At 42.1% G+C, this 15,495-nt stretch overlaps 1 protein-coding gene across 1 annotated transcript in view; it reads left to right on the top strand.

Annotated features, from left to right (window-relative positions):
• LRP2 (LDL receptor related protein 2) overlaps nt 1–15,495 on the top strand; it is a 185,827-nt gene that overhangs the window by 129,301 nt on the left and 41,031 nt on the right. Inside the window, exons 48-55 of the mRNA XM_084812398.1 lie at nt 100–301; nt 2,257–2,552; nt 3,922–4,438; nt 5,822–5,974; nt 7,451–7,621; nt 12,508–12,731; nt 14,204–14,381; nt 15,020–15,216. Coding sequence (XP_084668524.1) covers nt 100–301; nt 2,257–2,552; nt 3,922–4,438; nt 5,822–5,974; nt 7,451–7,621; nt 12,508–12,731; nt 14,204–14,381; nt 15,020–15,216 — 1,938 coding nt within the window. The remainder of the gene's footprint in view (nt 1–99; nt 302–2,256; nt 2,553–3,921; nt 4,439–5,821; nt 5,975–7,450; nt 7,622–12,507; nt 12,732–14,203; nt 14,382–15,019; nt 15,217–15,495) is intronic.

The following is a 15,495-nucleotide window of genomic DNA, read 5'->3' as shown; positions in this document are numbered from 1 at the left end:
AAAAAAAAGGGTGTTGAGAGCAGGGATGGTAGACTTACTTAAATGGCATGACTAATAGACATCTTTCATAAGTCGCTGAGATATTGTGCTTTATTCTAGCAAATCGCAGCTGCTCAGCCTCTGAGTTCACATGTGTGAACAATGCACCCCCACTAAGAAGGTGTATCCCTAGAGCCTGGGTCTGTGATGGGGATGCTGACTGCAGCGATGCTTATGACGAGCATCAAAATTGCACAAGAAGGCCATGCATGGACAATGAATTCACGTGTAGCAATGGACTGTGCATCCGTAACACTTACAGGTTTGTTTATGTTGTACTGGATACTTTCAAGGAAGAAAGTAGTGCACCTGGAGCTAGTATGGGCAGACAGAGTGATGGACCTCAACCTGCGTTCAAGCCCCAGTTTAGCATAGACTCACTGGATAAGCCTAAGGCAGGATACTAGCTCTGAGCTCCAGTGGCCTATTGTTAAGGTTGCATCCAGTCAAAATCTGTCTGTCTGCTAAACATCTAGCAAAAGTTTATGATGTCATAGCTGGACTTGTTGCGTGGGGATCCAAAGCCAACAAAAACGGAGAACCCCACAAGAAATGCCAGAAAAGACAAGGGCAAAGAGGAAGGGGGAAAAAAGGATGTTTAATACAATAAAAGAACTCCAACATGTTTTGGACCCTTAGGTCTTTCTGCAGGGTAATTTGTTAGAATGTAATGGATATCATTTGCTCCATAACCCCTAGTCTCCTATGGATGAGTGCCTGAAACATGTCGGAGTTCTTTTATTGTATTAAACATCCTTTTTTCTACCCCTTTGCCCTTAGCTTTTCTGGCATTTGTTGCACAGGGGGCAGGGAGACACGTTTGAATGCCACAAGGAGGAAAACTAAGATGGTAGAAGCAAAATATAGAATTAAGCAACCTGTACAGCAGAAAATGGTGTTTGGAGAGAGGGACATAGAGAACTCTGTGGATCACTTTCTGTGGGTTGGAACTTAGCGAGAGCTTCAGCAAACTCAGTTACTTTACTTGTTGCTGTTTAGCCCAACCAAACTGTCACTCCAGAATTTACCTGTCTGGTTTCCCCATGTACTGCACTTTTGTGTAATGTCATGGCTATCCTGTTAATCCCTTCAGATAATAACAGTGGCATCAAAATATTATGCTTTGCGTGCCTTCTCTTTGGTTGGGAACTTGTTCAGCTTCTGATCTCATTTGAAAAAGGATTGATACTGGCTGCAAGGATTTTCAGATCCGACCATTACACAATGAGTGGACAGACTTCTTCTAAAGAAATGGGATCTTCAGCTGTTGAAGACTCGCATTTTCTGGTTAATACAGACTTGGGTAGGGATGTATTAGAATTCTGCCTGGGGGGTGAAAACGTGATGGATTTTCTTGGTTTGGTCCTGCAGATTTCGTTCTGTTTCCCCCTGGCTGGCATCAACTCTATCTGTAGCGAGTGGAGCCAGTACACAGCTTCCTTTTATATGGCACTAATTTGTGTAAAAGATTTTTGAGAGGGGGAGTCTTGAAATTTGTGCAAATGGTGTGTTAATATTTATTTTTTTATTGACAGTCTTGCTCCAGTGCACACAATCTCAAGTCCTCCTGTCTGCTACGTAGCCCCGCAGAGGCATATTTCCCTCGTGACAGTATCCTTGTCAGTTTCATCCTCTGCACACACTACTTCATTTATCCCAGCAGAGCCGTGTTCCCTACTTGTCAAATAACTTATCAAACAACTTCTCAATTTCATCTTCCACTTCTTCCCAAATAAAGGGGGGGGGGGGCACTGACAAGTACTGAGTATGTCTCTGCTGGGCTAAACAAAGCAATGTGTAGAGGAGATGAAACTGACAAGGATATTGACAAAAGGGAATATGCTTCTGTGGGGCGACATAGGAGACAGGAGGACTTGCAATCGTGGGCACTTGCGCAAGATTGCCAATTTTTTTTTTAAAAAAGTGCGACACCATTTGCGCAGATTTCAAGATCCCTCCCCCATCAAATCTAAGCAAATTACAATTTGCACAAATTGCGGAATATGAAAAAAATACTCAAAATATTTCTGGAATTGGAAAAAAACAATCCACTACAGTCCACTGCCACTGATCAGAATGGAAACACTGTGGAATCCTGTTGGGTTTAAATGGAATGGAATTCCCACTGTTACACATACCTAGAGTTATGTACCTTTGTGCCTGGCTGGGAATTGTCATCTTTTTTTGTAATGTTCAAAAAGTGGATTTCTTTTCCAGGTGTGACCGACGTAATGACTGTGGTGACAGCAGTGATGAGAGGGGTTGCATCTATCAGCCCTGCCCACAGCATCAGTTTACCTGTCAAAATGGCCGCTGCATCTCAAAGGCCTATATCTGTGATGGAGACAATGACTGTGGTGATGAATCAGATGAGCTGGAGCACCTTTGTGTTACTCCAGAAGCAACCTGTTCTCCCCATTATTTTAAGTGTGACAATGGGAACTGCATTGAAATGGTCAAAGTCTGTAACCGGATGGATGACTGCCTTGATAACAGTGATGAAAAAGGATGTGGTATGTATAGCACATTTTTAACTAAAACGGTTTTAAAAATCTAAGTACTTGGATTTAACTTAAGGTGTGGACTGGTATATCTATCACAGCTTTTCCCAACCTTAGGTTCCCTGATGTTGGTGGACTATAGCCAGTGTAGTGTAGTGGTGAGAGTGATGGACTGGGAGCTGGGAGATCCGGGTTCTAGTCCCCACTTGGCCATGGAAGCTCACTGGGTGACTTTGGGCCAGTCACAGACTCTCAGCCCAACCTACCTCACAGGGTTGTTGTTGTGAGGATACAACGGTGAGGAGGAGGATAATGTAAGCCGCCTTGAGTTCCTTGCGAGAGGGAGAAAGGCGGGGTATAAATGCAATAAATAAATAAATAAATAAAACAATCCTGATCATTGGATATGTTGGCTGGGGATGTTGGGAGTTGTAATACAACATTTATTTATTTATTTATTTATTTGTTTGTTTTGAAGCATTTGTATCCCTCCCTATATCATTAAGATCTCAGGGCGGCGTACAGATAAAATCAGTTTAAGCAGTATAAAACAATAAATAATTTAAACACCTAAAAACATATCAAACCATTAAACAAGCTAATACCAATTAAAATCTAAAACAATAAAACAATTAAAGCAGTGTGCTACTTTAGGGAATGCATTTAGCCCTCAAAGGCTTTGGTAAAAAGCCATGGTTTTACTTGGTGCCGAAATGAGACCAATGTCTGCGCCAATTGGGCCTCTAAGGGGAGGGCATTCCACAACTGGGCTGCCACAGCACAGAAGGCCTTCTCCCACGTACCACCATAGTGTATGTCTCACACTGGTGGGATGCAGAGGAGGGCCCCTCCAACAGATCTCAGGCAGGCATACATAGGGAGAGGCACTCCCTCAGATATCGAGGTCTCAAGCCGCTTAGGGCTTTAATGTCCAGTGATAAAGACTGTTGGATGCTGTAGTCCAATGACATCTGGGAACCCAAGGTTGGGAAACACTGATATCATTTAGTTAAAATCCATTTCGTGTCCATGAGTGACTGCTGAGATTGCTCCCACATTCTGATTGACAGGATCCACATAGTATTGGGCTGTCAGTGCTGGTGAGGATAACAAGCAGATGTGTTCAAGATCTGTTGCGATCCTGTGCAGCCCAGATGCTTGCTTGATCCTTTCACCAAACATAGTTGATCCAACAAAAGATACTGTCTGAGAACCATTTTGGAGTCTGTTGCTGTAGCTTCAATAGATTATACATATTTAAAACGATGACCTATGTAGAATGGACATTAAATGTACAAGCAGAAATCCATGCCCATGTAGCAACCACTTGATTTCCTGGTGAAAGTTGAGTCACGTTTTTTATTTTGTTTTCTAACTATAGGCATTAATGAATGTAATGACCATTCAATCAGTGGCTGTGACCATGTCTGCACAGACACGCAGACAAGTTTCTACTGTTCGTGTCATCCTGGCCACAGGCTCATGTCCAATAAAAGGTCTTGTGATGACATTGATGAGTGCGGTGAAACGCCATCGGTGTGTAGCCAGATTTGTGAGAATACTGTTGGCTCCTATATCTGTAAGTGCGCGCCAGGCTACATCCGTGAGCCTGATGGGAAAAGTTGCCGGCAAAATAGTAACATCTCACCCTACCTTATCTTTAGTAACCGTTACTATCTGAGAAATCTCACTACAGATGGCCAGTCTTACTCTCTCATTTTGCAAGGATTCAGAAATGTGGTGGCGTTGGACTTCGACAGGGTGGAAAAAAGGCTATATTGGATTGATGTGGGCAGGAAGGTCATTGAAAGAATGTTTTTCAATGGGACAAACAAGGAAATAATAATTAATGATGATGTGCCCAATGGGGAAGGTATTGCTGTTGACTGGGTTGGCAGGTAAGTCTCCTTATTTTAAAAACACATTACTGAGGGGTGTATGTTCTGATGGTTATAATGGACTAATGCAGGAGTGTTGAACCTCTTTCAACCCAAGGGCCAAATTCCGCTTCAGAGAAGCTCTTGGGGGCCGCATTCCAGTGGTGGGCAGGGACAAGGTAGAAGGAGCAGGGGGAAAAATACCAGCATATTTTAACTTAAAGCTCTTACTGCAAGTAACTTGGTCTTAGGAGAGGCATTTTAACCTTTTAGAATGGGGAAAAAACTGCACAAAAGCCAGGAGATCACCCAAAAGTCTGTGGTCAGGGGATAGGCAGTGGGGCATGGGGAAGGTGGTGTGGCCATCTTGGGAACCCCGGAGGCCAGATTGGGACCACAGGTGAGCTGGACTTGGCCCCCAGGCCTGAGGTTCTACACCCCTGGACTAATGTTTCAACCCATATTCTCCCAAATTTCAGTCAGACTCTCGTTAATAAGCAATTGCAAATAATAGTAGTCAAAGCTATTTGTTTTTTATGTGTGGTGTTTGTGTGTGTGTTTGTGGGGGGGGGGCATGCAGAGCGCTTCACATGCATTAGCTCAGCAGTCTTTTCAACAAACCTGCAGTGTTATCAAGTGCTGTTATTATAGATAGGGGCTATCTTTGCATGGCCAACAGTGGTCATGCTCAGAAGCTGTATTTGTGCCATCATTTGTGACTGCAAATAAGCGGCAGGTTAAACACCTGAATGCCATTTTGCTGTTGCTTATGGAATATGCAGTGGTTTAAAATAGTTCCAGCCACCTTTGGTGTGCAGGCATTCAACACTGTCAATACACTTTCCAGACATTGATGCCAGTTAGGTTTTCATTTTTTATATAGTTGTACAAACAGGGGAGCGTTGCTTTTAGGTGCAGAAAAGGAAACCTGCCTTTAGGTTATGGCTAAGGGCATAATTCATTGGAGATTACAGAGAATCAGTGTGATTCTTTAGAGGTTTGTGAGAATATAAAAGGGTGTAACTGAAATGTTACTGTGGTGTTTGTGCTTGGGTATAAATGCCATGTGGTTGGAGTAAAACTAATTCATCCTGTGATAAATACTCCAGGGCATCATAATGCCCAGGCACTGTGACACCCTCCCCAGTTTTACTTGTCTGTCTATCAGTGTTGTAGTCATCATTACTGTGAAGCAAGGGTGGGCAGCTTGTGGCTCTCTAGATGTTTTGGCCTACATCTCCCCTCACCATTGTCTATGCTGGCTAGGGCTGATGGGAGTTGTAGGCCAAAACATCAGGAGGACTACAAGTTGCCCACCCCTGTTGTAAAGAAAACTGACTGTTGATATAAAACAGATACATTAAGAAGGAATTGGTATAACATGTACCTTGTCAAATATTTCAGAAAACTCTACTGGGTAGATGCCTACAAGGACTGCCTCTATGTCGCTGAGCTTGATGGTCGGTTCCGGAAAAAACTAGTTGATCGGTGTTTGGATTCCAACAATACCTTCTGTTTTCAGCACCCTAGAGCTATTGTTGTTCATCCCAAATATGGGTAAGCTATTTAAATAATTATTTTCTTTTAAGCAACTATTTTATCATATCCTTCTGTTCATAGGAAACCATTTTGTTACCTCAACACCTGTTGGGATAATGCCTAATAAAGGCATTTTTAAAAAAAATCTGCAAAAAACTTTCAAGATGAGCACAGATCCTGAATGCATTAGCCTTCTTAGAGATCAACCCTAGCTATCCCTTTCAGAGGTAGGGCTGAATGCATAATCTACTGGTTGTGCTGCTACACATTAATACTGATGGAGCAGTGTGCCAAGAAAGGAAATGAAGTCCCAAATGGTCAGGCTGAAGGTGAGGCAAGACAAGAAGCTTTAAAGAAAAGAATATAGAGATAAGAGAGGGTTAACTGGTAGCAAATAGATGAGGCTGTGGTGATCTTGGAAATGCTTCCAATAACATTTCTGGATGCTGAAAACTAATGCTGCAATAAGGCAATTAGTCCCTAATGCACATCAGCACTCTTTTTACTTACATCCAGCACTGTTCTTTGCGGTCCACAGTTACAACCTGTCTCCAATGGCCATCTTTCAGTTGAAGAAGCCAAAATTGTTTTAAGTTAGGCTGCTGTGATCCTGTGGAATACCTCAAGATCAACATAAATTGTGTGGATTATCTTTATTGTTATTTGTTTTTGGTCCATTTACTTTGATTTTGATCTAAAGTTATTTCAGTAGCTTAAATCCAACATCATGCTAGCAGAAATCTACTGGTGCAATGAGCGTTTCTCCCTCTCTACTCCCCCCACAGCCCTCTGTGCCACTGGAAAAGCTGCTCCGGAGTTTTCCTGGAGCAGATTTTGAGGGGCTGTAGGAGGCAGGGGGAATCGCCCCCTCCTGGTTCCACTGACAAAACTGCTTCCATCAGCAGAACACTACAGTTGGATTCAACCCGTTTTAATACTATATCTATTCTAATTTTATTGAATTGTTATTTTGTCATTTAAATGTATTGATAGGTTTTGTAACCCCCCCCCCCGCCCCCCCAGTATTATGAATTCGGATAAGTTAAAATTCCACTTAGCAGAGCAAGTGGTAAACTCTTAGAGGGTGAGGATGGCAGTTACTGTCCATTATACTGTAGCTCCCATGAGCAAAAATATTCCTGCCTGGCCCCCTATCAACCTTACTCTGGTCTTGGTGTGTAACCCCAAAATAATTTATACCCAAGCCTTAACCAATACCTTGGAAATTTAATGTCTTAGTCTGTGAATTTGCATTAAATGATATGTCAAAGATTATTCATGGCAACAGAATGTTAGAGAGAGATATAGTCACTTACGGCTTGATTTTGTTTTTTGTTATCAGGAGGTTAATGTAATAAAATCACACATTGGCTGATGGTTTGGGTTTTGCTGCATATCTTTCTTTTCAAACTCACCTTATTTTACTCTGGTACATCTGCTTTCGTATTACAAACAAAGATTCAAGATGAATTTACGCTGTGCTTATTAAAACAGACAGGTCTACTGGACAGATTGGGCAGATCGACCCTATATTGGACGTGTGGGAATGGATGGCAAGAACAAGACGGTGATTATCTCTGCCAAGTTAGAGTGGCCTAATGGACTCACCATAGATTATACCAACGACAAGCTCTACTGGGCAGATGCCCATCTAAACTACATTGAGTACGTACATAGAGAAGAATAAAGCAACTGGGTAACTCTTCATACCAAATTTTGTGGGTTGCCAAATTAGCCTGCTGTAGTTTTAATTCATTTTATTAAAAACACAAACGATCCTTCATTACTAATTAGAATATCAATGGGTTGTGTGGCATTGATGTAACAACTGATGGTATTTGTCACTAATATTTAAAATTCCCAATCATTTTGGAGATACACTTAAAAAAAAATTGCAGATAACCTGCTTCCTGCTTTGCCCTGAAGTATTTCGTATTCTGCTGCATTATTTTTAAAACATTATTTCTATTAAGAATTTAACAGATAATGCATAACTTGGAGTGTTCTTATCAATTTCCTTCTTATCAATTTCAAATTTTACCTAAATTTGAAATTCTGTAATTGCTCAGTGAAGTAATCTGTTGACAGAAGTGGTATTAATGGTATTAACATTTTGTGTTCTGTGGTATATAAGGAATCTCTCCAAGAGCTTTAGATATTTGGTGGTATAGAAACGTAATAAATAAAATAAAATAAGCGTTTTAAGTTATTAAAATGTGAAGTATGGAGCACAAACAACAGAAAGGGATTTGGGGGTTTTAAAATTTAGGAATAAAGATCTTTATTAATGTACATAGTATCAATTAGTCCATATAGTGTGAATTTTATGAAGAATCTATTTACATTAGCAATGATGAAGAAGCCTGCAGAAAGTACTATCTAAAATCTCAAGGTTTGTTCTCAGGATCAGACACATGAAAGCATTTCTCTTCCCATAAGCAACAAGAGGAAACAAGTGCTTATGGTCCTCAGAGGTTTATGAGATAGTTAAGGATCACCCTTTATATTTCAGTTTTTAAAAAAAGGTAAAAAAGGTAAAGGTGTCCCCAACCAGTCGTGTCCGACTCTAGGGTGCGGTGCTCATCCCCGTTTCTAAGCCGAAGGGCCAGCGCTGTCCGAAGACGCTTCCATGGTCATGTGGCTGGCATGACTGAACACCGAGGTGCACGGAACGCTGTTACCTTTCCCACCGAGGCAGTACCTATTTATCTACTTGCAATTTCTTGCTTTCAAACTGCTAGGTTGGCAGGAGCTGGGACTGAAGATGGGAGCTCACTCCGTCATGCGGCACTCGGGTCTCAAACTGCTGTCCTGCTGACCTTCTGGTCTGCAGTTCAGCGTCTTAACCACTAAGCCACCGCGGCCCCATATTTCTGTTTATAAATATGTTTATAGATAGGTAAACACCAGCTCTTTTTTCCTCTGGTCTCTGTAACCTTGGTAAGGCAGAGGAGGTAGGCAATTTTTCCAGGTCCCACTTCTCTGAGGGGTCCAGTCATGTGCTGCAGCCGCATGTCCCGCAGTTTACTCTCTCTTGCTGAGTGGTTCAACAGGAATTGAGAAGAAGGGAGAGCAAAGCAGCCATTTCCACCTGCTAGATCAGGCCCAGAAAAAAAAGAAAGGTTCCTCTTGTGCAAGCACCGAGTCATTGCTGACTCCTAGAGGGACGCCGCTTTCTCTGGCATTTTCATGGCAGACTATAGCGGGGTGGTTTGCCATTGCCTTCCCCAGTCATGACTACCTTTCCCCCAGCAAGCTGGGTACTTATTTTACCGACCTCGGAAGGATGGAAGGCTGAGTCGACCTGAGACGGCTGCCCGAGACCCGGCTTCTGCTGGGATTGAACTCAGGTCGTGGGGAGAGTTTTGGTTGCAATACTGCCGCCTACCACTCTGTGCCACATGAGGCTCTAGACCAGACCCAGGGGAGGTACAGTCGGGCAGGCTGGGGCTTCCTTCTTCATCTCTCCTCTCTACAAACCCAGAAGGGTGAGAACAATGAGGTGCCTGTAGATTGTGATTCTAGATCTGACTGGAAACTGAAAGGGTGGTTGGGTTCCATCAGTACTGGCCTGCTTGTGCCCAGTACTTCACTCAGTGGCCCCGTAGGTTACATACCACTGATTATGTTACATCTTTACTAATATAAAAAATGAAAGGTAAGTAGCATATAAGGATGGAAGTAACTGCTCATCTTTTTTTTGAAAGTAGTGAAAGGTAACTTGGACTTTCATCTTACATCTTCTGGATGAATACTTAGAAGTTGTTTACCGCTTCTCCCCCTGGATCTCATCATCATCATTATTATTTCTATACTGCCCAATAGCTGAAGCTCTCTGGACAGTTCACAACAATTTATAAGGCAATAAAATTGTCTTATAAATAAAAGCATAAAATTTTAAAAATACAAAATTTAAAACAATTTAGATATCTAAGAACAGTTTCAATTCAGTCCCATAGCTCTTTGCATTGCCATATTTCTAAGGGTTTTGTTAAAGCTTCTTTTCACTGCACACAGTGGGACTGTTCACACAACACTAAGCCACCATGGTTTAATTTCCCTACTGGGCTTAGCAGCACATGCTGACCTGCATTTTGAATATGCCAGCAGCAGTGCACTCGTAGCTTGCTGTATCATGTGACCCTGGTGTTGTGGGATGTTTGAGGGCATAGACAACCCTCAAATAACCCATAGCTTGTTTTAGAGCTATTTGAGGGTTATCTACCCCCTCAAACCCATGAGGCCAGGTTCAAACAACACTCCAAAAAGAGGCAAAAAGGGGCAGCTTTGGGCACCATGCAAGAAGGGTGCTGGCACAACAGCCTTTGAGACTAAATTAAACGATGGTGGGCTGTTGTGTCATGCAAGCTGGGTCAGTAAGTATGGCAGGAAGATTGACATGTCATGAGATTGACTTCAGTGGGAAGGAAGTTTATGTGCGGCAAACCAGAAGCTCATGGTAGATACAGTAGATACATTGTTACCTGCCTCTTAAAGGAGATAAATCTTTGCATAGTAAAGCCAGGAATATTTCAGGGGCAAAAATATGTGTTGATATAACCACAAAGACTTACTGTCAGCTCCTGTCAGCTGACGGCAATGAATCACTGGCTGATAACAAGGGTCATAAACCTGTCCAAGGCTGGGAGAAGGAAAAGGCAGCTGAAGCAAGAGATTTCTACCTGGGCAGTTGAATCCAAAGCGATATGGCAAAGAGAGGTCCGTTGTCCAGTCCGAGGTCCAAAACACATAAGGGAACATGAGCAAGGAAGCAGGTCAGGTCCAGGGTCAAGGCTGAGCTCCGGCGTGCAATAGGACATTGTTCTCCAGCAGCCTTGCCCCAGCCTGCCTCCTGCTTTTCACAACCACGACTTGAGGCATCTGCATCCAATCAGTCCTCCTGCCTCTGAGAGCCTCTCTCTCTTAAACAGACAGAAGCTTGCCTACGTTGCTCGCTTACATGCAGCCGCCTTCGCTCTGTGGCATTTCACCCTCCGAATCCTCTGGGGGGGCTGCAGCCAGGCATGGAACATCCACAGGAGGTGACGGGGCTCAGGCTCCTTCTGTGCTGGTCCTTTCCCCGGGGTTTGGAGCCTGCCATTCCCCTTCATCCTCAGAGGAGTCCGAGGGAGGCATGACATAGTTGATTTATGTTTTCTGAGGACAGTCACAAATCCATGGTGCCCAGACCAGAAGCAAAGGCCTTTGCCATGTTTTAATTACTTAAAAGATTTAATTAAGATTTTGATTTTAATCTGGGTTTTATTATTGTTAGCTGCCCTGAACATCATTTTTTTTTTTGGCAGAAAGGTAGGATATAAAATAAGTAAATAAATGTATGTTCATACAGTTCTTCGTTATAATATTGTTAAGGAGGAGGCCATAGCTCAGTGCTCAGAGCAAATGTTTTATATGTGTAGGGGTGGTCATGCTGCTGCTGAAAGAAATCAGTACTTAACTCTCACAAACTCAGTTCATTCTGCTAGACAAATTAAGCTAATTTATTAAACTAGTTTACAGAGATTCCATACTCACTGTAGTTGGTGAGTCATGGAGAAGTCTTCCAGAGGGACCCTCTAGGCCACCCATTCCCAATTTGGTGCCCCGCAGATGTGTTTGAATACAATGCCTGTCATCTCCAGCCATGCTGGCTAGGGATGATGGGAGTTGTATTTCAACACATCTGGAGGTCACTAAGTTGGGGAAGGCTGCTCTTGGCCTTGTTGACTGTCATGGTTTCTTTAAAACATGGTGTGAATACCACTTCCTAATAGTGTAGGTCTTCTTTTCATCAAGCACAGTAGTAGTAATTAGCTTACTAATTTGATTACCCACTTAGAAAGCAGAGGCAAAAACCCTAGATAATTTATAATTACATCCAAATAGGTTTCAGGGATGACCATGGGGTGCTATATTCACAAGCAATTAGATGTTAAATGGCAGGCATTTTTGTGGGATTGCTGTGACTCTCACTTAGACAACGAAAGGGCTTTATAACTTATTGACACTAATCAGGATACAGGTTATAATGCAAGTGTAGCTGGTAATTCATTAAAAGAGGAATATTTTGCCAATTTTGTTGAACTCGAGCAATACCATATTTTTGTCCATGGATCCCTTTGGGGTCAAACTGTTGCTTACAGAGTTCTACCTGATCTTGGAACATAAGCAAAGAATAGAGAAAGAAGGCAGAAGACGTAGGGAATAGGTGAAAAAGTGGGTGATATATATCCTCCAGGGAACTTAAGCACCATCTCCAATCCACAATATTTTTAGTTAAAAGATCTCAGAAAGGAGAATTGTGAAGAACCTTTCCCAATATCCAGAGAGTTGTTGCCAGTCAGAATTGACAGCTGAGAGTTGCTGGTCCTGTTTAATATAGGACTTCCTTCTATCCACTATAGCTGGAAATGAGTTGAGGTTTTGGACCTTGGAAAATCATAGTAAGACTGTTGATTGTTACTACACTAATTTTGTGCTCACTCTGCAGCAAGATCAGTTGCAGTTGCAATTTTTGTCTCAGTGTTACCCATGTTTTCTCGTTCCTGCAGGTACTCAGATTTAGATGGCCAACACCGTCACACTGTTTATGATGGGACATTACCTCATCCATTTGCAATTACAGTTTTTGAGGACACAATCTACTGGACTGACTGGAACACAAGAACAGTTGAAAAGGGAAATAAGTACAATGGATCAGGCAGGACTGTTCTAGTGAACACCACCCACAGGCCCTTTGATATCCATGTCTACCACCCATATAGGCAGCCAATTGGTAAGGGATTCATGATGTGAGCCATAGATGTCTGGTTCTTAACGCCTAATCCTCTGAATTCTGCTTGCTACTTAGTGATAGAAGTAGGAGCTGAGACGACACAGGCATCTTGTAGAGGTCCACTTCTGATTAAACATTTTGCTTCCGTGGAATGAGTTTTGGAAACATTCTTGTGCGTGTATATAGTGACCCAGTTTGCATGTAATGGTAATTGTGGATTAATTAATCCACAAATTTCCAAAATCTACCAGGAATGAGCAATTGAGCTGTGTTTCGCACACTCCTTGCTTCGGCTTTCAGTGAAGAACCTACAATCACCACGTTCATAGGTTGTTAGCATGACATCTGAACCTGGACACTCTGGGTGGTTTAAGGAGTAAACCACCCAGAGTTAACCCAAAAACAAACTATGGGTTAACCCTGGAATGTTTAATCTCTAAACAACCCATAAAAATGTCTCACATTAATTAATAAACATACACTAGGATTAAATAATCAAATAAGTATTATACTAAGGTCAAACAAAGAGAAATAAATCCAAACAGCAAAAATAATCACAGGGGCAGCAACCTTTCTAGCTGCAGGCAGACAAGGCCCTGTACTCCCAGGCCAGGTGGAATGAGCCAGCCGAACGTCTTGCAAGATTCACTGCTGCACTTGTTCTAAAAGGGTAATTAGACCCAGCTGCTGCTTGTCTGCTTTGATCCAAGCAGTTCTACACAAGGAAAAGGCTGCTGGCAGGCTGCTTGCTGCATCTCTGCTGATGTCCGCTCCTTGCATCAACATACCATACCTTGTTATCCTAGATTTTAACTTCTTGCTTGACCTTGATTTGAATTACTAATTGATTTGTCTGATGAATTGTTACCTTAAGTGTAGGATTAAGATACTTTGGGATGAAAACAAATTGGATTTCATTCTAACAAATCTACATTGGATCACTGTATTGTGTTGGTCCACCTAGTAGAGAACTGTTTCTTCTGATGGAGTATTTTGATCTAGTCTGCTTTCTGGGGCTCGTCCTTGGCTTGGTCAGATTCAGCCCCATATTTGTTCTTGTATATGCCAAATCCTGTGGGGACCTGCCTTTTCTCATGGGTTTCCAGAACTGAAAGGAAAAATTGGACACAACCCACAGCCCAGCCTCAGATAACGTACTCAGAGGACCTGTGGATTGATAGGTCAGGATACATCTTGCAGGTTTGCCTTTCAATCTATTGAGCAGGCTGCAAATTTGAATTAAAGTTTTTCACATATATGCATCAGTAAGAAACAATTTCAATATTGTCTGTGGGTGCAAGATCATATGCTAGAACTGGCCTAGATCCTGGTCTGTAAATTAAGAACATAAGAATTGGGTTGTTGAATCAGAACCAAAGACTAAAGCATTATTTACCATTTTAATAACAATAATTTGTAGGTATTTCTTTGCTGGGGAATAATTAGATTTTTCCTCCCTCCTTTTTTGCTAGTAAGTAATCCTTGTGGGACAAACAATGGTGGTTGTTCTCATCTGTGTCTCATCAAAAATGGCGGTTACGGCTATTCCTGTGAATGTCCAGATAACTTTATGGTAGTACAGTTTGGTAACACAGCTCACTGCCTCCCAATGTGTTCCAGCACCCAGTTTCTATGTGCAGACAGTGAAAGGTACATGTATAAATCACACACGTGATTGTTTCTATTTGTTTAGTTATCTGTCTACTTGTTTATTCATCTACCTATTTATCTATGTAGCATATTTATATCCTACCATCGCTCTAAGCAATCAGGATGGCTTACGTAGTTCCTTACCCGCATTTTATCCTCTCAAGGGTTACTCTGGGACAGAGGGCTTTTCTACATGAGGCATTTATTGTGGGCTCGTCATTCCCTACTCATGGTTTACAGGTTCTTTAGACGATGTTGCAATCCTTAGCTTCTTTGTCTAAAGAGCACTTTCGGCAAGTCTTTTTAGAGCAGGGGAAATGCAGCATTTAATTGTGAAAGTTAAAGAAAGCACAATTTCCTCTTGTGTATTTGTGCTATAGCACAGTGCCACCTAAAGGTTATGTAGTGGGAAAGCAGGAAAGGAAACGCTCCTTGTGTAGTGCTCAGATCTCAGTTCTGTGACAAATCCGAAAGTAGATAACAGCAAATAAACAGCCTTGTGTAGAAAAGCTCAGAGTGACTGGCCCAAGGTCATCCAGTGAGCTTCATGGCTGAGTTGGGATTTGAACCTATGTTTCCCCAGTCCTAGTCTGACACTGATCACTATACTACGAAACATAATTGTCTCCTTTTTACAGATGCATTCCCATCTGGTGGAAATGTGATGGACAAAGAGACTGCCGAGATGGCTCTGATGAGCCTCCCACATGCCCTCCCAGATACTGCCGTGTGGGGCAGTTCCAGTGCAATGATGGCAATTGTACTAGTTCCCATTATTTGTGTAACACACTGGCGGACTGCCCTGATGGATCCGATGAAGACCATGTGCTTTGTGGTATGTGGCAAGTTTTAAGTTCTCACGCCCTGCTAAATATTAATTTAAGATTTAAATATTCATCACTAGCGATATCAGGAGTCTAGAGATATGAGAACTGTTACTTTTTCATGAATAGAAAATTAGACAAAGCCTCTATTAAAATAGTCTTAACAAATACAACCCTCCCATAATCAAACTGTTTAGTTATCTTGAGTGCCTAGGTTACTTAATATATCCAATAGGAAGCATAGGAACTTAGGAAGCTGCCTTATTCTGAGTCAGACAATTGGTCCATCT

Source organism: Heloderma suspectum, chromosome 1, assembly GCF_057233095.1.
Source record: "Heloderma suspectum isolate Gila_16-S chromosome 1, 16-S_ref, whole genome shotgun sequence".
In the NCBI taxonomy this organism is placed as follows: Eukaryota; Metazoa; Chordata; class Lepidosauria; order Squamata; family Helodermatidae; genus Heloderma; species Heloderma suspectum.
Note: the sequence above shows the minus strand (reverse complement) of the source record. Positions and strands in the feature narration are given on the sequence as shown.